The sequence below is a fragment of the Motacilla alba genome, chromosome 8, assembly GCF_015832195.1.
Source record: "Motacilla alba alba isolate MOTALB_02 chromosome 8, Motacilla_alba_V1.0_pri, whole genome shotgun sequence".
Classification (NCBI taxonomy): domain Eukaryota; kingdom Metazoa; phylum Chordata; class Aves; order Passeriformes; family Motacillidae; genus Motacilla; species Motacilla alba.
Window position 1 is genome coordinate 5992986 of NC_052023.1, and position 12661 is coordinate 6005646.

At 37.5% G+C, this 12661-nt stretch overlaps 1 protein-coding gene across 4 annotated transcripts in view; it reads left to right on the plus strand.

Moving 5' to 3' along the window:
• Positions 1 to 12661, plus strand: part of EPS15 (epidermal growth factor receptor pathway substrate 15) — a 68969-nt gene that overhangs the window by 1448 nt on the left and 54860 nt on the right. For 3 of the 4 annotated variants that reach the window (XM_038144868.1, XM_038144870.1, XM_038144866.1), the window contains exons 2-3: positions 2055 to 2139; positions 2230 to 2349. In XM_038144868.1, coding sequence (XP_038000796.1) covers positions 2269 to 2349 — 81 coding nt within the window. In that variant the 5' untranslated portion in view covers positions 2055 to 2139; positions 2230 to 2268. The remainder of the gene's footprint in view (positions 1 to 2054; positions 2140 to 2229; positions 2350 to 12661) is intronic. The other variant, XM_038144867.1, reaches the window with a different exon arrangement.

Sequence of the window (12661 nt, forward strand, 5' to 3'; positions counted from 1 at the left end):
ACTGACTAAACAAAGCGGGGCTGCCTAGAGATTATACCCAGGCAAGCAAAACAAAAAACATCAGATGGTGCCAGAACATTACTAGTGCTGCCAGTTAAAGCTGTAGCTGGACTGGAGCTTTATTATCTCAGATCACTCCTTTGGCTCTGTTATGCAACAGAAGTTGAAACAATGCAAAGAACTAATGGGAAAAAAAAAAAAAAAAAACCAAAACAAAAAACCTTGGCTTAACCCTGAAAAACCTGTGTGTGGGCAGAGCATCCACAATAGGAAATTCTCCACAGAAGAGCTTTTTATTTACCTTAGTTTGCCAGAGGCTGAATTTCCTGAACTTCAGTTTACACTGCATATCTTAGTAGTTCTTTGTTCTCTTTGACTCTGTTTTGGGGGGAAATGTGACAAAGGCTTGTATCCACCAGAAAAAAGCATGTATTCCAGAGATCTCATTTTAGCCGAAAGTTTAGAGTAGGAAAAATTGTGTCAACAGGTATAAAAGGGGGAATTCAGCTCAAGGTTTCTTTTAGAAATGTAGTGTGGATAGTCTCCTAAAGAAATTTGGCAGAGATCAGAGAATCATTGTTTTTCAGAAAGCCCCACACAAGCTGAAATAAATACATTTGAAATTACAGTCTTTGAGCATCCAGGGTATATCATACAGATTTATGCACTTTCATGCCAGGATGTTCTGTGTCTGTCAGATAACTCCCCTATATTGAGCATGGACCATGAGGGCACTACTGAAGGATTTAGGATGAACTACTTAGATCCTTCTAAAGGTTCTTGGGGCCTATTCGAATTCTTTTGAAAGATCAATGCAAACATTTTAGTTCATTTAAACAAATCAATAAACTGAAATCAGCAAGGTGCCATAATCTCTTTTTATATTTTTTTATTTTAAATCATTAGCATCAATGATTTTGAATTTAAAATTGTTTAAAATAGAAGTTAGTGAGTAATTTCTTAATAGAAGAATTTGGTTTGCTTTAACATGTTCTGTCTGAATTCCATCTGGATCAGTTACAAAGAGCTGTTATTTTCTGTAATTATAGACAGTTTTATTGTGATGTTCTCCATATTTTACACAACTTAGCTCAGACTAGAGTGTCACCCTCTGTACCATTTAGTACTTTCTGTCACCTGAGAGACTAGCATACTACACAGGTAACAGAACTGGGCTGAAGGCAGCAGCTGTTACCTTGTGCTGCCTTTGTTTCATGCACTGCTCCATCAGCTGAAAATCTTGTCCAGCCCCATTCTCTTGCCTCACAGAGGTCTCAGTTCTATTATCCTGCACAGTGTCCCAGCCACAAACACATTTCCTGACCATGAACTGGCCTCCAGGGTACTCAGACTGTCCCAGCAGGAATGTAGGGGGAAACCTCAGATATACCCAGTCCTTCCTGTGTTTTCCAGGACATCCCAGTTTGCACCCTACTTTTAAAAATTTCTTCTATGTTATTTTTCTTTGTCCAAGCATGTCCAGTGAATTATATTTTTGCCCATTGCAGTTTAAATCTTCCTGGTTTCTAGCCAAAAGGAAGACACTGCTGGTCAGACTATACCAGTGAAGGACCAGGGCAGACAATGGAAGCAAGAGAACACTGGAAGTCTGATTCTTTATGAAGAAAATGCTTTCCTATTGTAATTTTGCTGAAGTTATGGCTGAACTCAGAGAACCTCAGTGATGAAGTTGTGGCTTGTGGGTTTCCTTCAGGGTGTCTGGGAGTGTGACTGGCAGCAGTGAAAGTGGCTTTTGGTTCTCCCAACAGCTGCAATTGCTTGGGGTTCTGAGGAACATAAGGAAGGCATTTGAGAAGAGAACAAATAACATTCTGTTTCAGTCTCTTGTCCAACTTCAGAAATTTGCTGGTACTTTAATTTTGTATTGCTTGTCCTGTAAGTTCACTGTGTCAACTACTGATAATGTAATCATCCTAATTAACAATTTATGTTGTAGCCTGATAGTGGATGATTCTTTTTTAGCTTGTTGATAGCAAATAATGTCTTTTATTTGTACCTTCAGGGAAACATTGCCTCCATTTTATTTTTTACAGGTAACAAATGCAGTAATAAACTACAATCAAGTAGAAGAGGGAGCATTCTGTGTCATCCTCAGTCTCCAGCTACTGTCCTTTACAGGTATTTTCTAGTCCCTCTATGTACATCCCAACTACACTAAGAACAGGAGCACTATCAGAGCATAAACATTTTTTAATTTTATTTCTTCAGAATTATGTTTGCTTTAGGGGATTACAGAGAGAAAGATAGATGGGAGAGAATCACCTTCACCCTACAAACAGTCATCCTTCAAAGAGGACAATTAAATCAAGTATGACAGTAAGTGCCATTGTAAGTAGATTTTCTGAATAGATTTATTATACTGTCACTGGTTTTAATACAAATGTTTATTAAAAAAATCAACAAGATGGTAGAAGGAGGACAGTAGCTGCTTTCTGAGGCAAACAAATAATTCTCTTGAGCATTTCTTGCCGATTCCTCTATGATTCTATGAAATAAAAGCCATTAGCAATACATTTTTCCCATTCTGTCCATTTAAGTCTAATTTTTCTCTGATTTCAATGAATTGTCATAAATTCATTAAATTGGTCAGGGATGAGGAACCTCATTGAGGGTTATGCAGACCTTTCTGAGTCTTCTAAATGACTCCATATTAGCATATTCTGGAAAAAATAAAATTATAGCAGGTTGTATGGGAATCAAGTCATCACGTCTCAGAATCCCTGTTTTGTTTTTGCTTATTGTTTATGGCTGTGTTTGGTGGAGGTTCACAAGAGAAGGGGCTTTTCTTTTTGAGCATTAGATCTGCCTTCCTGCAGTTCAGAATCTCATCCTTCCATGGTGTGTTTAGAGCTGCACCGGAGAGCACTGGAGGATTGGAGCCAGTTCCCCAAAACCCATGAAATATGTTCAGCCAAACTGGAATTCCATTTAAGATAGGGCTGAAGACTCTCTCTTGCATTGAAGATAGAGATGATGCAGAAGCTCAGATTTATCCTGTGTGTAGTTATTTAATCCTCCCTGGTAGTGCTGTCTGTCAGAGGGATGATGCAGCAAAGATGCAGCTGACTCACCTCGCTGGCACGGACCCTTGGCAGGACGGGGAGGAGTTTGTCAGATGTTGTTGCTGTGTGTTAAAAACAGGGAGTGCTTAATTAAGCAACTCCAGTGACTCACCTAATGGCCAAATCCTGTTACAAGGTCTACAGAGAAACACATTTTAAGGACATTATAAACTGGAGTAGCTTTGAAACGGTAACAAAACTTAAATTTTTGGTGTGGTTTCTTAAGAGTAAATTCAGAGTTGGCATGACAGTTTGGCATAACGTTATCTGGGAGTTGCAGGAGTGTAGCTTGACACTTCAGAACTCAACATCTCTTCAAGAAGTACATTTCTGGGCTTGTTGAGGGGCTTGGCTTTTAAGAAATGTCATTATCTTCTGCACTCACTTTACTCAGAGGACAAAGAATTCCTCCCACATATCCTGATCACACTTGAGATCTTCAGTGTCCTGAGAGGAAGGAATTAATAGCAGTAAAAATTTAATGGGGAAAGCACCTTCTAACAGATTCTGTAACTTAAACATAGTATAACTCTAACACAGAATAATTTTTTAATTACCTAGCCTTTATACTGAAGAAATAGTTATACAGGCTATTTTCCATCTCTACGTTGGCTGAGCTCTGGTAATCTGAAAACCAATCTAGCAAGTAGAAAAATGCTGGAATGAATTTTTGTGAACAATTCATTGTCATCTTTGTATTATTTTATTATAAAACTTAAAATATCATAATTTACTCTTGAGATCAGCAGGCCATGGACACTTCTAAAATTCAGGGAGGATAGCATGCTGGGCCATATTGTCTAGTCTGTACTTTCACCAAAAAAGAATGGATCATATTATCCTCAAGGATAATATGGTAATTCCAACCTGGTATTGTGTGAGTCTATGATTCTTTGCTGAGTACAGGAGTTTAGAATTCACAGCGTGCTGAATCCCATTTCATGCTCCTAATGCATGGCTTAGATGGGTAATGTCTCATCATTTGATTTAAACATCTTATCATCCTCTGAGCAGAATGTATTTAAAATTTAATGCACAAGTCCCTGCTATTTTCTCAACCGCAAATAAGTGATTCCTACTTTAGCCTCCACAGAGGCTTTGAAAAGATACAGAGGAATGCTGCTCAACTGGAATGTTTCCTTCATTGCAGCTGTGGTATGCAGCCCACTGCTACAAAAAGGCAAATAAGTATAATCTCTTTTCCCGGAGCTTTCTCGCCATCACCTTTTTTCACCTATTAATATGTTCAAGTAAGGTTACTTGCTCTTTGTAGTTGGTTTAGCAAGAATGCAATACATCCATCATCATCTTCTCACAAAATTTAGACTTAGAGTTTGATGTGTAGCAAATTTAGCAAGGGAAAAGCTAAGAACTCAATTAGTATTTTAGAGTATTGTCACTATTCATAAGGATTATATGCTGTGTTTATTTTCAGTTAAGGACTGTTTGCTTTTCTTTATGCACTGTATTTATTTATTATTAATAGATACAGCAATATCAAAGGTAGTATTTAAAACTGGTGTTTATACGTACAGATAGGTTCCAAAATATATGCATATTTTTAGGCTGTTATGAGCAGTATGCACACTCAGTGGTACAAAGTCATGGTAAAATCTGGAGGGAAAATACATTTTTCCCTATGTTTTTTCCCCCTGTTGTTTGTTTGTTTGTTTGTTTGAGGTTTTGTTTGTTTGGTTTGGTTTGGTTTGGTTTTGTGGGGGTTTTTTTTTGTTTGGTTTGGTTTGGTTTGGTTTTTTGTCCAGGTAAATAACAGACATCTGACTGTGGTAATTTTTAGGTTATTAAATAAGTGATGAAAGGAAGGATAAAAGTAACATCAAGGAGACCTAGAGCTGAGCAATCCATCATAATACTCAAGTACAATGTGTGCCTTTATTGTTCATTTCATTTCCATAATTAGAGGTATTAAAGGGGTATCTGTTAAAACTAAGTTTCCATTGTGTCAATGCAGAATGAGTTTCAGTCTCTGCTCTACATTTTATTCTGGAATTTAAGGTAAAATAATTTTTCTTGAGGTCTAGCATCACTCCCAGGGATTTGTGTGTCCATGAACAGTATAAGCCCTCATTTAATACTGCCTTGATTTTGGGGTGCCAAAAAGATTTTTCTTTAGGATTACTGTTTCTTGTGTAAGAATGAGAGACAAAACTAGCAAAGTTTATCCTACCAAAAACTGGAGAAGATTTTTTTTTTGTTATCTGAGAATGAGAAAGTTCTTTTTCATGCCTACTTAAAGGATTTGCTTTCTCCTTGTTCTGGTGAAAGCAAAAATGCAGAATTTTTTTTGCATCCTACTCTCCTACTCTATTTTCTCTCTCTCTCTCTCTCTCTCTCTCTCCTATGAGAAATGAAAAAAGAAAGGGAAAACTAATGTAGTAGAAGAAAAAGAAGTAGTCGGCAGAATACACTCGCATTGCTCCCCAAAAATCAGGATGTGCACTTGGACCAGAATTTAGAAAGCAGATGGGTGCTTTGCCACTGTGTCAGCTCCCAGGAGCTGTCAGGAGAATGTTCCATTTATGTGTGAACTCTCAGACTCATGCAGAATGCAGCTACATCAGATCTCCAGACGAAGTGAGGCTTCTGTTCAGAGCAGCACCTCCTGCAGCTCCATCAGCTTGGTATGAGCAGGAAGAGAACCCAGGTGCAAGGATCAGGGAAAGCCCTTGCACACCCTGGTGAGGTTTCAGTCTTGGCAGGGTAAAGACAAAAGCCCTGGATATATTATTGGATACATTAAGCGGTTGTCTGAAGTAAAACAACTACTCACAAGAATTAACTCCAGCTCAGGTGACTTCTGAACTGTAAATAATTGGAAGTCTGGGAAGTCCACTAGAGCAGCCTCACTAGATTTTCCACTCCTACCATTTCCCATAGCTACTGGCTATTGACACTGCTGGAGACAGGCATTGAGCTGTTTAGACCTTTCTTCTGAGCCATTACTGCTATTTTTATTATTAATATCAATATTAATATTATTTTATTATTAATAATAGTTTTTTTCTTAATTTATTATTTTCACCGTTTTCACTTATTTTCACCAAGGGACTCTTTAACTATTATTTCAAGGAGAGTTTTGGGTTGTCAGGGTTTGGTTTTTTTCAGTAAAAGAGTGGTATTTCTGTGGGCTCTTTAATAATATTGTAGCATAATTTTTACATTTTAGTAGTCAGACCTTACTTTGCCGCTTCTCCAACATGAACAGTTTTGCTGATTTTTGCTGAAGCTGAAGTTGCTCAGAACTGTTGAAATACACCCAGATGTCATGGACTGAAACAAAGGAAATCCTACTTAGCTTGTAGGCAGCAGCACACACAGGGCAGCTCTGTTACTCACTTTGTAAGCCAAAAAATCCGGGCCTTGTTGCATCTCTTTGCTTCCAAGTTTCAAAAGTTCAGTCCGTGAACTTCCCAGTGCCCCAATAAACTATTGCAGCAGTAACTGCAATGTAACTTCTAAGAAAATCCTACAATAACATTAATATTAAAATCTCTAAGTGCTACTGGAGTTAACCAAATTCTCTGGACAACTGACAAAATGGAGAGTTACATAATTTGCTTTCCATTGCCCAAGAGAATTAGTTTTTGAAAATAAGCTTGTAAGGAATGTTCTTACAAGGAAGTCTAACAATAAAAAAAGTCTGCAGTATACAGTGAAACTTTAATTTGCATAGCATAAGCTGAAGTTGGTAATGTTTAGGACATGGTAGTTTCTTCCAGTGGTGTGTTTACTTGAGGTGTACACAATAAATAGTTTGTCCTAATTTCCTGGTCAAATGTGCAATATAGTTTGGAGATTAGCAGCCTTGAGCCTGAAAAAAGCACGAGTTCAGTTGGGTGTTTCCACTCCAGGCCAAACAGCTCAAACGTTGTTCACACTTTTGTGTTCCTTTGGTGTTGATGTAGTTACATGAACATAATCAAGAGCAAAATTTATGACACTGACTTAAGAGATTAAAGCATGTAACTACCCTGTTAAGCTCTGCTATTCATAATGCATAAGCAAAAGAGGAGAATCTGAGTGTATCATTAGCATTACACTCTCTGGTTTATGTTTCTAGTCTGACAAATGGAGGACAGATACAGCTCTTCTCAGCACAGCAAAGCCAGTAGCAAATGAGCTGTTGTCTTATCTGTCTTTCAGATTTCGGCTTGCGTATCTGTCAATTTTAGACAAAACAAAATCCTACACACATCCAGCTGTCACATATACTGATAACATTAACCCATTTGTCTGTAAAATATTGCATCTGTTTGGGTTCACGCTTTTGAATGAGAATTTATTCTGCTAAATATCAGCGGTGATATTTTACATTTAATTGCTACAGTCCCTGCATTTCATTTACTCATTGCACAGAATGTCTAAAACACAGAGACAGCAATTTTCTTTTTCTTGTAGGTAGTGGACCAATCTTACACCCTTTGTCTTGACTGTGGAGTTAACTTACAATTTCTTTGTGTATTTTAGCTTGAATCTTCTACACCCACAAATCCTTAACTGTAGTACTGTAGTACTTTAAACATTTCAGGGGATAATCAGTGCGGTGTCAGCTGGTGCAGTGTGAAGCATAGGTAATGTTCTGCAGTGTGACTGATCTCAGTGGTGCTTGGCTGACTGAAGTGATGGCTGTCATTTCTGTTCCCAGCAGCCACATAGGCATATTCTGTACTGTGAGTGCCCAGACTGTGTAATTACTTTTTGGAAATGTTCAGGGTTTTTTTCGTGTACACCAGAACTCTGCAAGTATGCAATCTGCCATTGTCTGGGTTTTTTGAATGTATTTAATAGGAATGTATCCTGTGTCAGGATTCCTGATGTTAAGAAATTTAGACACCTAGATACAGAATCTGGGGAGATGGACAGATTAATAGACTTATATATGTACATAGATATGTGTGTGTATGTGTTTGTGTGTGTGTTTGTTTGTGTGTTTTTGTGTGTGTGTTTGTGTGTTTGTGTGTGTGTGTGTGTGTATGTGCGCCCTCAGGAAAAATTCCAGGTGTCAAAAAACGGCATTTATGGGAAAATCAAGACATATGGTAGCTTCAAATCAGGTTTACTTTACAGTGAAGACATTGCCTAAGGCATAATAATGCCTGCAGGAACAATGCCTCCACTTAGGCAAGCTATGGGCGGGGAGTCCTGTGGAAAAGGTAGGAAGTATCACAAGCTGGGGAGAGCTCTCTAGTACCATGTATCAGAGTGTTTAAATAGGAAATCAATACACTTCCTAGTCCATGTAATTTAAATTATTTATTTGTGCTTAAGCGCTGCTAACCAAAGCATGTGTTAAAAAGGAATTTTGGTTTCTGAACAGTTCATATTTTCAACCTTTTCTTTGCAACCTTGAAGGCCAGAAACTTCCTGTATTTTGCTCTTTCCTTGTCGGCTTTGTTCCTTAACTTATGCTCAAATCACCCTGTGATCTCTTCTCTCCAGAGTATGGATCTTTATTTTAAAAAAGCCAAACAAGAGATTGGAAACTGCTGGCAGCTGGTAAAAAATGAATTTGTTTTCTAGAGCAGGCCATATTTGAAAAGACTAAGTAGACAAGCAGAAAATGAGAAAGAATCATCTTCCAAGCAGATAGGCGCTGTTTATCTAAAGTGGGACAAGGAAAACTTTTATCCCACATAACTTTTACTTTTGGATGGCATTTGAGTTGGCCTTGAGTGTTTGGCAGCTCATCTGTTGAGCCATCTGTTTCAGATTATGCATGCTCGGAGGGCACATTGCACCCAGGCTTACAGTTCCCCTGAACACCAGAAATTTGAATTGGCTTTGCAGTTTAGTGATCAGTGAGCATGGATGTGCATGTACATGTGCATGACACATCTAAATAAACTCTGTTTATTTGAGACAAATTGAAGTATTCACACAGCTGGAAACCTGGTGGGGCTTAGGAGGGGAAAGCCTTAGGCCTTGCTCACTGTCCTGGGCCCCTGTCAGTGCTCAGGCAAGGCAAAATCAGAGAAAAGCACCCCAGGTCCGGGAAATTTCTCTTGTAGACTGAAAAGTTCTGAATGAACTAAGAGGTAATATATTAGCCAGTTTTACAGCCCCTTTAAACAGTGTCTTAAAGGGATTGTAGGGTAGAGAAATTGCAATTTGGCTCCCTCTGTTAATGAATCATCTCCAGTCCCATCTCAGTGCCAGAGATGAACTGGGCTGGGTAGTGAATCAGAAAGCTGTAACCAACTCTGTGAGAGTCTTTGTAATCCTAAGTACATCATGGCCAGGAAAGAGGATTTGATCCATAAACTTTAATGGTGCATTATGTGAGTCTTATATTATTTATGGCATGCTAGTAGCACTTATCTTTTTCATGGTATCTGCTTTGAGCATACTTTTTTTTTTTTTTTTTGAGAATATACTGCTTGTTCCACCCCTCCCTTTTCCTTCCTTTCCCCAGAATGCTGACTCAATTCCTTTTACTCTTTCAGTCAGCTTGCAATTTTAGGCATTTCCTTGTCCAGTTTTCAGGGGAACACTTTACTTCCCTCTCATGAGCACTGTGCAGAACTTCTGTGGCTGTTGAATCTCAAGCTGGCTGGAGATGGTCGAGATTTCTTTGCAAGCAGCAGAGACTGACATAAGACCATCTGCTCCTCATGAAGTTCTCTGAACCCGTGGACTTGGATAGCAATTGTGCAGTTGTGTATGAGAAGAAAATTTGGCTCACATAGTGCAGTGATGGAAAGAATGGTAAATCTAGAACTAAGAAGGGGATTTGAAGGATAAATGCAGTTTTGTCACGGGTTCTCTTTCTAGATAATTATATTTCTTTTTTACAGGTTTTCATATTAAGCAAACTCCCAGATTGCATTATTAGCAAAGTTTGAGTCCTCTGGTAATGAGGATCAGACTTTAGTATAGTTTATCATAAATTGTGACAGAACATTGACCAAATGTAGATATATTGTATTGTTTGGGCCGATCTTATTCGATGTACATGAAGAGTCTTAATTATGAGATTAGATTGAGCTTGGAAATATTTCTTCTTGGTTCCAGTAGCTCACATAGTTCATTTAATCAAATCACTGCATATGTGCAATTAAATGTGCAACATCTAAAATATTTGAGGCGTTTTACTTTTTGTGATATATTTAATTTGCTCATCTGCTAAAAAATAGATCCTCATATTACATTGCTTATTCAAGTATTAAATTCTATTACTTTTTAAATTAGTAATCCCCCAAGAGCTACAGGAATTGATGAACATTATTCCATCAATGTTAAAAAACTGAGTTACCTGAAAGAAGAAGTCTAATTAAATTTTTTTCTTGTTGAATCCTGTTAAGTGCCTTCCTCGTATGAGAAATTTGTGAAGTTATTGCAAAGCTGTAAGGGCAGGGATCAGAACTGCAAATATATATAAAAGTCAGCTGTGTGATAATGGTAAAGGGAGACAGAGACAGATTCTGTGCTGGTTTTAGAATCTGCCAAGGACGTGGGTGCTATATTTTGGGCAAGAGAACTCTTTTAGCCTAATGCCATCTGGCTGGCTTTCATCTGTGCCAGTTGTTCCACATGCCAAGCTGCCTGTCTTGCCCCTACCACACTTCTTAAAGTAGAAATTAAATTAAAAATACAGTAAATTTCTAGTAGCATGATTGGAAAAATATCCATGAAAGGATTTAGAAACCCAAGGAAATAGTCCAAGCTTCTGTGGTCCTGTCAGAGACTTTGATCAGAAGTTTCCTCATCCATGTCATGAAGCAATCTTTGGATACTTTTCCCCTTTCAAGCCTCACTGGCAGCAAAAGTCCTGGCTGTAGGATCTGTTTCAATTTGTTGACCAGTGTACATGATAAATACAGTTAAAACACACATAAAACCTCCACACACTCCCACCTAAGATCTTCTGTTCCATTCTTTTGATTAGAAACTATATTCCTGTATTTATAAATACAAATACAGGCTTTCCTCACCTTGATCTCTACAAGGTACCTGCATGGTTTGTATTTCTGGGCTGGCAGTTGTGCCATCTAGCACAACATAGATCTGTTCTGCAGTCCTCTGTAGGAGACCCACAGCTAATTTTTAGCCTGGGATTTATTACCTACTTAGAAGAATTGGAGTTGAGCTAAATTAAGCAACTCATCTATATATTCATTTTACACTTAACTAAATAGCTCGACTGATGATTTTGGAGTGGTTTTTTCTCATGCTCATCTGTATATATGTAATTTACCATCATTAATGCAATCTCCAGGAAAGGAGAGAGAAAATAATTAAATAATTTTGTACAGATATTTCTGTAAGGAAAAACATTACTGTAAACTTGATTTCAACAGGAACAAAATCTTCACTAAACATAAAGAGACTGACAATCAAGAATGTTTCCGTTTTTGGATGGAATTTGAATGTCTTTTGAATCATGGAGATTCTTTCAGGAAGAATACATCTTCTGTTTCTGCAAAACTCATCCAGCTATTTGATCTTACCTGCCTTATATGGCTTCTGCCTCTGTTTTATACCTAAAACCTTGATACTGTTCTCCTTTGGACCTCAGTGTTCTTTGTGTCAGTTTTATACATTATATATATTTGTCTTGTGAGCACTTTGGGAAGGGGATTTGTCCTTCTAGAGAAGGTCAAATTTGTTTGTCATTGAACTGATTCAACAAATTAAATTGATATGGGGATCTGAAAAATCTTGGTGGTTTGATGCTTATGCATCATCATCAATAATTTTGGTAATCTGATGTAGTATTTATAAATGACATTCTTCAATTGCTTCTCATATTTTGTGAATCACATTTAAATTAGCATTACCAATAACAGTGGGAGTTGACAGTCTTTCAGATTCTGCTGTGCATTTTAAAAATCAGAATATATTTAAATGGAATTTTATTTGTAAAGAGAGGAAGTTTGATTGAAAAACTGTTGTGAAGCTACTAAATCCATGATGTATTTTTCAAAGTCACAGTGTTGATTACACTGGAATTTACCCTAGCTGCTTTAAATGCTACTAAAAGTCATTTAAAGAAACATTTTATTATGAACAGTCACCAGACTTTCACTTTGTAGTTGTTGCATAGCTATATCTGTTTATAGCTGTATTGGCTTCCCCTGTTCAACAGGTGAGATATATTTTATTAGAGATAACAGGACAGGAACATAAAGTGGCACAGAGGAAAGCAAGTCTGTGTCAGCTGATGGAGTTCAAAGTCCATTAATGCCCTTTTGCATCTGATCAGTCACATGCACACCTTAACAATTCCATTGAGGCTGAATCACCTCTGCATTACTTCTGCAACTTAATCTTAAAAAAAAACCCAAACAAAATCAACCAGCCAAACAAACCAGTAAACAAATCAGTCATTAAGCAAATAACTTGGTCATATCTAAGGATATTTCATATTTTAATTGCATTGTGTGTACAATCAAATGCGATCGTATTTTGAATTGTGAACTGTTTACTGATCTTGTACTTTACAGCAGTAGAGAATATTCAGTCATTAATACTTAGCAATGATATTTATTGTATATGTTTAAAACATTTTTCATAAAGACAATGATTTTTGGTACTATCTCATCAGTCAAGTTACACTC